This window comes from Ixodes scapularis, unplaced genomic scaffold (genome assembly GCF_016920785.2).
Source record: "Ixodes scapularis isolate PalLabHiFi unplaced genomic scaffold, ASM1692078v2 PGA_scaffold12__126_contigs__length_90152505, whole genome shotgun sequence".
NCBI classification, from domain to species: domain Eukaryota; kingdom Metazoa; phylum Arthropoda; class Arachnida; order Ixodida; family Ixodidae; genus Ixodes; species Ixodes scapularis.
In genome coordinates this window covers 84670576-84680013 of record NW_024609838.1, presented here as the reverse complement: position 1 = coordinate 84680013, position 9438 = coordinate 84670576, and the positions used below count along the sequence as shown (strand labels likewise).

Sequence of the window (9438 nt, the reverse complement as noted above, 5' to 3'; positions counted from 1 at the left end):
GATGTAGATCAAACGTGGATGGAAATTCAAAAAAACAAATTGTTGTTTTCTGTATAGAGAGTTGTCCGTGTAATCATCTTCACTCAAAATATGAGTGTTTCTAGCTAAAGGCTAAGAAAAATATGTTTCTTTTATTTCAGGTACAACTTATTCCGCAAAAAGGACCTCTCGCTGAAGCAGCAAGCCCTATTGGAAAAACTAAACGGAGACAAACAGGCAGCTTATATACTTCAAACAAGATCCATCACAGGTTTTCATCGTCATGCGTGCAACCCGCACGGTTCCTGTATCTTGCCGACATGCTTACAATCGCTATACATGCAGCCAAAAAATTTCCTCTTTCAGTGTCATAACACTTACGCTCGTCAAACACGGAGCCATAATACTTCCACTAACATGCCATCATCGGTTCACCACTGCGCATTTATTTATTTATTCAGAATACCTCGCATCGCCTACAAAGGCATTATTGCGAGGGAGGGGTACACATACATTTGAGAAAAAGTACAAAGGTACAAAAAGTAAAAGAAGTACAAAAAAGTACAAAAAGCGCGAGGCTGAACATGAGATAATAATATCAATTGTTTTTAGGTTTATGAAGCATCACTTAACACATGGTTAAAGAAAGAAGTGGCAGAAGTTGTAGAAATTATTTCCTCTGGCAGCGAATTTCAGGTGCTCTTTGTGTATGGAAAGAAGGAGTATTTAAACACATCCGTTCTACATTTATACTCTCACACTTTTTTGGAGTGATCACGCCTTCCTGATGAGTAGTGGGCAGGCAGCATGTACTTAGATTTGTCAATGCCGAGATAACTATAAAAAATGTTGTAGTAAAATTGTAGCCGCATAGACCGCCTTCTTTGGAATAATGGAATTAAATCAAGTTCTATTTTGAGTTGAGTCACACTTGATCCAATGTTATAATTACCCGATATAAAACGAGCTGTTCTATTTTGAACTGCCTCTAGCTGGTTGACGAGGTAGGCCTGGTGGGGGTCCCAGGAGACACAGGCGTACTCTAAAATTGGTCTAATATAGGTTAGATACAGCGTTCGTTTGGTAAACTTGGGACAATCTTTAAAGTTACGTATAATAAAGTTCAGCATTCTCGTCACTATTGTGGATGTGTAGTCCACGTGTTTGGCCCACGAAAGGTTTTCTGTAAAATGGACACCGAGGTATTTGACTTCAGAAACAGTTGGTAAAGAAATTTCACTGATAACGTAATTGAAGGTGACAGGTTGTCTCTAGCGCGCGAAACATACATGAATACACTTGGTTATGTTCAAAATCATTCCCCATTTTTCACACCAGGCGGAGATACACTCTAATCATGGTAACCTTTAACGTAACTTTTAGTAGTGAGTAACCTATAAAATAAAGGTTACAAGTCGTTTATTTTTCGTGTTTTCGTTATTCTTGCGGTGACTAAAGGTTACAACAGCCAAAATTTGACGATGCAAAGGTTACCATGAGAATTAGAGCCATGTAACTTTTGTGCAGTAACGTATGAATAACGTAGTAACCTATGCACTCTCGTCCGAAAAAAAAAAAAAAGAAAACATCGCCTGTTGAGAGTCCCTCTTTCACCAGGAGAGGGAAACAGCAGAGGAGCGCGTCGACAAGGCCACCAAGGCTCCGAGGTTTCATTTTTATAGTTTTAGTTTTAACGCGAAAGAAGTATACTTCTTTCGCGTTGTGTTGCGTTGTTTTTTTGTTTTTTTTTTCGGACGCCTTGCTGGCAGCATTCTTTCGCAATAAAAAGAAGAGCAAAGAAGAACAATGGCTGTGAAAGCCTGAGTTGCTTAGCGGTGTTGCATGCTGGGAAGTCAGTACGGCGGGAATGAGTGACCGCTGTCGCGGCTGTCTCGCGTGCGCCCGGGCCGTTTGAGCGCCATTTTTTGGCGGCACATTTCTTGCGCCAATACTCTGTTCGGAGCGAGTTGGAAGACTCTCGGTCTGTTTCGACAAACCACGGAAGCAGTTATGTCGCTAACCAGCAGGGACATGTGGGGTGTACTGCGCGGCAGTTGCAGGGAGCCTTTGTGTGACTGTCAGCGCTACGTCGTCGTGTGCCCATCAGACGAAAGCGCGGCAAAGATTCGTTGTGAGTACTGCAATCACTGCCCAAGCATTCACAGAAGAATCACCGATTTGGGTAAGTGACGTTTCTTCCTAGCGGAACCGTTGCAGTAGCGACGTGCGAGCTCTCATTTTCAAAGCTCGTTATTTGTGTGCATTTAGGACCAAAATGATTCTGAGCCGTTTTATACGAGCGCATGTCTGTCCTCGTGGCACTCTGTGTCGATTTAGCTCTTTTTATGTGCAATGCCTGTAGATGAGCCCTGCCGTAGCTGTCTAGTGTCGTCAGTGAACGGTGTGGTGGTAATGCACGACTAATTACTGCCTATTTACACGCTTGCGCGCGCGGTGGGGATATGCGTGCTTTTGTGCATTTTACATAGGCGCAAGCTTGCAATGCACGGCTGCGGTATTATTATTTTTGGTAACTGAATTTTGTAACTCTGTACGTCTTATCACTCCTTGCGGAATGGCTTTTGCACCGAAACTTTTCGCACTACGTTCAGGGTACAAGAAAATATTTAATGTGTGGCATGCAGAATTGATATAGGCATATATCCCTGTTTTAGTCAAGAAATAAAACATCCTGCTCGTTTAAGGTGTGGTGCAGAATGAACGGTGTAGGACAAACAATTATCTCGTTTTGTGGTGCAATTATTCCGTCATGTTTATTTATTTATTTTTATTCTACCAATAGGTGACACAGAGCAAGGACTTACTGTGCCACCTATTCTACCAATAGTTGGCACAGGGATAAATGGACCGAGTGAAGTGCAACAGCCGTATCATCCTGATTGTTCGAAAGGTTGGTGGGCGCAACATGCTCGCAAATATATATTAAAAAATCCCGTTATTTTACTGAAGTCGCGCCTTAATAGCCAATCACTGTGTCCTAAATGAACCGCTAGTTCGATGCAGATTTTTTTTTTATTGCTTTCTGATTTTTAAGTTTACATTTTACCGGTACGATAATAATTTACCACTAATTACTGCCAGATCACATGCCTTTGAGAAAAGTGGTACCGTGCATGCTTTTAATGCTTGATTTACGCAAGCCTTCAGTGTATCGCTATATAAGTGTTCAAGACGTAAGTTCTAGAATTCCGTTCATATTTTCGATGCTTATGGGCTTATTTATGCATGACAAGTTCTTGGTGCTGTATTCCGCGCACGAGGAAAATATTTCTTGCTTGGCTACAGAATGGATGTATGCATGGACCTTGCTTTATTTAACATGCAATCCAGCCTGCTCGACTGAGTCATCAGTGCAGCATCGGCGGCGTGAAGCAACCAATAGTAAAGTAGTGCAATTTCCCGCTTCGTTGTGAACTGATCCCATCTGTTTTTACCCTTTGTTCTACCTACGGAACACAGACCACGAGAGAGAAGTTGCCGAAGTGCTGCAAGAGAGTGCACAGCCTGGCTGCTCGAAAGATGGCTCACTATGGGTGGAAGCTCCACCTCCTTCGGACCTTCCTGTAGACATGAGCCAGCAACTTGCCATTAATGAAGCTCCTGCGCCATCAAAACCTGCACCCAAGGTCAGCAAACACGTTTGTGTGGCGTGCAGGTTCACCAGCAGGCATTTTTATGCCTTTATGCGACATGTTCGGGAAGTGCACATGAACAAGGTTGCTTTGGTGTGCACTAGGTGTCGGAAGCGATTTGTCTGCATGGTGCTCGTCTTCTGCAGAAGATAACTCTACCTGACACAAAAGTGCCCCGTGGACTGCTCACGAACCGGCTGAAAAATTTGCTCATTATGTTGAAGAAGAACAATTTGTGTTGACTTTTCGAAAGCAAATACCGTTAAAAATAGGTTGCGTCCTGAGATGGGGAAGTAAATGTCGTCTGGTTCCTTGACTTCTTTTTTCTGAATCGCAGAATACTTTTTCTTGTCTTGCAGTGAATGTTGTCATTTTTAAAGTGCCGTTCACTTTAAGTTCACCTTATTCTACCGAATCATGGTTTAGGTTTTACTAACAGGTTCATGTGTTATAATATAGGGTAACAGACCATAAAAAAATTAACAACTCTACAGCTCATACACTTGTGTTTTCCGTGCTGCCTATATATCCATTTCAGAGCTCTTATTATAGTTTCCCTTTAACAACTGTGATGTACTTTATAGTTACAGTTTTGAATTATTTTTTAGCACTTGTATTTTGTTCATTATGTCTATCGTACAGCAGCTAAACTGTGTTTACACATCGTTTTACATAAGTCATTTTTTTTCCTGTTCGGTTCTGTTGTACGAGTGCCAGTGTGGTTTCGTAACTATAGATGTAAAGGCCATGCTGGTTAAGCCGAAGCTTCTGTCGAAGTGAGATTTAACGTGAGTTTATTTGCTTTCTTTAAGCGAATTTTCAACTTTTTTTTGTGTGCGGCTAGCACTGATATAATATGGCCTTAGATTCTAAAGTGCTTTGTACACCGTTCAACAGCGCTCTTTGTGATGCATATATGCTACGATACCTGCTAACCGCTTACGATAATAGTGCCTTTACATTATGGACGTAATTTATATCACAGCTTTTTATTGATGTATCCCAGACTCGGGAATTTGTGATTATGTATATTGTGATACTTCGGAATCAATTGCCGTTTTTGTATATTACAGTATTTTTTTTTTGTTCTCTAGTTTTTCACTATTTTATGGGCTGTCCTATTTTTGTACGGGTCAAATCACAAACTAGCAGGATGCTTTTTGTGAATTTTCGCCAAAAATGCCATTTTTAATAAAAGGATTTCTTATTCCAGCTGTTGCTTCACTCAAAGGTTACACGAACACATGGAAGTTACCTATAACTTTCTGGCGGGCAGATACCTTTATAAAGGTTACAATGCTAACGAGATTGTAACCTTTCTATAAGTAAATTAGAGGTAACCTTTGCCACTGTAACTTTTACAAAAGTTACATTAGCAAAGGTTACATTTGTGTAACCTTTAACTTATAGGTGCACAAAAATGTGAAAACGTGCACCTTTACAAAGGTTACCATGATTAGAGTGTACGACAGATATCTTTCTGCAAAGTCAAGCAATCGGACGTGTTATGAATTTCAGAGTAAAGTACGCAGTCATCAACATATAGCCGTATTTTCGATTGTATGGAGTTATAGTCGGATGCAACATGAGAACAATCTTTTAGCTCCACCCACAAGCGCATTGCGCCCATCTGAAGTGCCTCCGCCGTCGAGAAAGTAGTTCGCTAGCAACGTTGCTTTTTCTTCCTCTAGGAAACGTGTCTTAAACTACTACAATATTTATTTAATTCATTCAGGACATTTAAATAAGTTAGAATACGTTTTTGTCAACGAAATAGCTGTTTAGTAAAGAAAGAAACTCATGTCCAATGTACCGTCTTCCCAATTCATTTTCTGTCCAAGATACGGTCTAACATACCGTCTTCCAGCGCCTTCGATTGAGGGAAAGCGAAGCACTTATAGTTCCTGCAAATAACAAATATTTAGTGATCTACTTAGTTTTGTGGGCTTTGCGCACGAAATGTGTGCCTTTATTTTGTTGGATGAATACAAAACAAGAATAATTATACTTTTCGGGTTTTGACAAATCGGCACCCTCCCAAGTCATCGACACCACCACCGCGCCCCGCTCTCTTTGTCTTCCGTCATGGATCCCACTGAGGTGACATCGGAAAGCGATTCCCCTGATTCTTGGACGAAACAGCCTGGTGCAGCCTTACCGGCGACACCAAAGCGGTTCTTCAAGAAGCACAAGCGGTGCCGGTACTATGTTGAGTAGCAACGTGGGGCAGAGGCGACAGAAATCCAACGAAGCAGACGACGTCCGGCGCAGCTTCTCACCTCTCAGCAAGGCTAAGCCTCGCGCCCCCTTCGAAATTTCCGTTGGCGATAGCGTCGCTGGATTCTCACGTTGTCGCGCAAAAACTGCTGCAAACGCAAGCCGATACCATTAAGATTTCGTGGCGTAACCTCGGGCACGTAAAACACGGTGCAAAAAAGCAGAATAATTGACACGAGAAACTAGCGTCGCGTTGCTAAGGCCAGCAGCCATGTTGAGCTTTTTTTTTTTTTTTTTTTTTTCAAAAGAATCGCGATTGGTCCACGGAATCGTGACGTCATGAAAACGATTGGCTGGCGTTTCTCGGCGTAGGATTACATTTTCCTCTGAGAGGCATTTCAGGTTTTTTCTTAGCTTGCAACCGACTATAGTGATATCATTGATAAAAATTAAAAATAAAAGTGGTCCCAATATAGACCCCTATGGTACTCCGGACGTAACCCCAACATTACCCGAGCTTTTGCCGCTGATTAAAACAGATTGCTTTTTATGAGATAGGTAATCGCTGAGCCATGCAAGAATGTTGGATGGAATGTTTAACGTTGCTAGTTTATAGATAATCAACGCGTGAGGTAGTGTATCGAATGCTTTTTGAAAATCAAGGAAAACGCAATCTACTTGAAGCCCGTTATCAAATGATGTTGCAAGGTCATGGTAGAACTCAACCAACTGCGTGTCGCAACAAAACCCTTTTCTAAATCCGTGTTGTGCGGTAGTAAGATAACAGTTTTTTTCCAGGTGATTAAAAATGTTGCTATAAATTATGTGTTCTATTACTTTGGAGCACGTACAAAGGAGGAAAATAGGTCTGTAGTTTTGGACATGGTCTTTTGGGCCGCTTTTATGTATGGGCACTACGTTCGCTGTTTTCCACTGGCTAGGAAGCCATCCACTCGAGAGAGACTTTTTAAAAAGGACTTCTAAGTAAAATGAGGTGATTCCAGAGCATGATGTGAGAACACGATTGGGTATACCGTCGGGACCACTTGCTTTGTTGAGCTTTAATTCGTTCACCAAATTTAGTATTCCGTCTTAAGATATTTCGATTTCATCCATCTTGTCACGGAACCCTTCGCGAGTTATCAGATGCTCCATGTTAACTACGGATGAAAATATGGAATGGAAATAATTATTTAAGAGTGTAGCTTTTTCCTCTTCTTCACTTGCAAGTTGCCCGGAATCACTAATGGGGGGAATGCCGATTGAGGCCTTATTTTTTGACTTAACATATTTCCAAAGCTCTTTCGGGTTTTTTCTTAGTTTTTCGTCAAGAGAGGAATAAAATTTCAGTTTGCATTCATCCGATTTTGTTTTAAATTGTTTATTTAATTCGGCTAATTGTAAACGTGAAAATGTGTCATTCCTTTGTCGATATTTCAGGTATGCACGCCTCTTCTTTTTAACCAAGGTACGCAATTCTCCATTCATCCAGGGCTTGTCTCTACGTCGCCTGCAACCGAGTAGTTTGGAAGGAATAAATGCATTGACTAAGGAGTTTACTTTATTTCTAAAGAGGTTCCAAAGAGTTTCAACGTCATTGATTCCGTAAAATAATAAATTATTTCTTCTTGATCTGTTTTCTGTGTCATCCTGTCTAGAGGAGACCGCAGCAACTTGCGCTGATAGACTGGTTGAGAGGGCACCGATTTCCTGCATATCATCTTTGAAGCTTTTTAACAGAGCTATTTCCGCTTCCATCGCAATAAATTTCTTACTCAGGGCTTCGATTTTTTTGTCGAGTCGAACCTGATTCCGGTTTATTTCTGCCACGTCGTTTATTAGAGTTCCCTGTCCTTTATCCAGTTTTGGTAGTAGGTCAACTGCCTTCAGCAATTTCTGGATTTGGGCGTCCGTAAGGGGCCCGGGGTTAAGTTCGACGTCGCCGGAGAGAATCAATGTCAATTCTACAAGTGTAGTACAAGGATTTGACAGAAAATTCTGACACCAGGAACACAAGTTTACAAGGACACTGTGGAACGATGCCGGCTGGCGTTTCGAGGAATAACGAGCAACTTCTAAATAAACAGGACTAATCTGCAGCAGAAGGAAGCGTAAGCGTTCTGCGTTGCCCATGCCGGCACCGAACCCCGTCCGAGAAGCGGACGGTTGCTCCTTTTGTAGACTGATGTCACAAGATAACGTTCCAGTTTGTTGCCAGACGAACGTTGCGCCAGGCAAGAAGTCCGCTGATGTTGTCGGTGACGAGGGGAATTGGCTTCCTTCCTCAAAACCGCGTTGATTGGAAGTCAGGGGATGAGGCATCTCTTCGACGGACCATGCCGCAGCGAAGATCTGCAGCAGAAGGAAGCATAAGCGTGCTGCGTTGCCCATGCCGGCACCGAACCCCCCTTGCATTTATGACCGAGATGGCAACAGAGCGGGGAAGACTCCCCTATATGATTCGGCCGGCTTCCGTTAGCAATGCAATAACCTTCCGTCAGATGCTCCTGGTGATATTCCACCCAAGCCCTCATTACATTTCTCACTTGAGTCACCTTGGGAAATCTTCGCGTTGTGTGTAGTTTCGTCCACGCAACCAACGTTCATCAGCCAGCTCGAGGGTCTTCGCCAGGGTGCACTTCGAGCAGCGTCGTGGAGGTTCAAAAACACCGCCCCTCCGAACAACACTCCCCAGCTAAAACGCCGTAAGCAAAGCAGGCGTCGATTCGGCTGCCGAGGCCGCTGCAGCCGCCACCGCTGACGACGCCGACAGCACCCAGCAGCAATATTGGCCTGCTAGGTGCCGGCTTGGTCCTGTTCTTCCTTTCTAGCGTCCAAGTTTTTTTTAGCCCCTTTTTCAGGTATACAGGTACCAACCAGCCCACTCAGCCATGGCCTGCTTAAGTGTGCCTCCGCCTCGGCGGCAGAGAACCGGCGGCGGCGGCGGATCTGACAGCGCCAAGCTGTCAAGAGGTCTCGTCTCCTTATCATTTTGCATTCTGTTTTTCTTTTCATCTGTATGACACTCCTTTGAATGTTACCAATGCAGGAGCTCAACTTTTAGAAGTTAGAATACTGGAAGTTTTAAAGCGTGCCGATAAACGAAGCTTCGGAAAAGAAAACTAGTTGTGGTAACGCGCAGTTCGTTCAATCGCAGCGGTAAGCACAATACAACCTTTCTTATGGGTTTGAGCGATTTATCGGCGAGATAACGAATACTGTCGAGCATGTGCCACACTTGGCGGTGCCTCCTTCGAGTACATATCTGCGAGCGGCGCGAGTATTGTCTTGGCCTACTCATACTCGCGTTAGTGTTTACCATGTCAGTTACGTTTATACAAAATGAGGACACTGGCAGTGTCATTTGGTAATTTATCCTTTATTGGAATATATATGAACTAGGCTACGGATATGAGTATTTGCCGTTTTTTTTTGTTTTTTTTTTTTGTTTTTTTTTTTGCTTTTTATTTTGGTTGAGACATTCGTGATCCGACGCCAGCTCTGCCTGTATACAGATGCTTCGAGCCCACTTTCATGTGTCCGCTAGAATATGATTCTAAACGTATCCTACTGCGATTTAGCACAGAGG

At 42.9% G+C, this 9438-nt stretch overlaps 2 protein-coding genes across 2 annotated transcripts; one reads left to right on the top strand and one right to left on the bottom strand.

The window, feature by feature from the left end:
* Positions 1-1752: 1752 nt before the first annotated feature.
* LOC115325297 lies at positions 1753-3785 on the top strand. Its single transcript, XM_040215365.3, has 3 exons — positions 1753-2110; positions 2783-2890; positions 3460-3785. The coding sequence occupies exons 1-3, from the start codon at positions 1990-1992 to the stop codon at positions 3783-3785; spliced, it is 555 nt and encodes a 184-aa protein (XP_040071299.1). The 5' UTR covers positions 1753-1989.
* Positions 3786-7350: 3565 nt separating this feature from the next.
* Positions 7351-8171, bottom strand: LOC121835254. The gene is made up of 2 exons (XM_042289251.1): positions 7443-8171; positions 7351-7359 (listed from the first exon to the last, which is right to left on the bottom strand). The coding sequence occupies exons 1-2, from the start codon at positions 8169-8171 to the stop codon at positions 7351-7353; spliced, it is 738 nt and encodes a 245-aa protein (XP_042145185.1).
* Between the last annotated feature and the right edge of the window lie 1267 nt (positions 8172-9438).

Excerpts from the sequence above, each read along its gene's own strand:
- LOC115325297 (XM_040215365.3), top strand. The coding sequence starts at position 1,990 with ATGTCGCTAACCAGCAGGGACATGTGGGGTGTACTGCGCGGCAGTTGC. Across the intron at positions 2,111-2,782 it reads AAGCGCGGCAAAGATTCGTT|GTGACACAGAGCAAGGACTT; the intron begins GTGAGTACTGCA and ends TTCTACCAATAG. Across the intron at positions 2,891-3,459 it reads TCATCCTGATTGTTCGAAAG|ACCACGAGAGAGAAGTTGCC; the intron begins GTTGGTGGGCGC and ends TACGGAACACAG.
- LOC121835254 (XM_042289251.1), bottom strand. The coding sequence starts at position 8,171 with ATGCCTCATCCCCTGACTTCCAATCAACGCGGTTTTGAGGAAGGAAGC.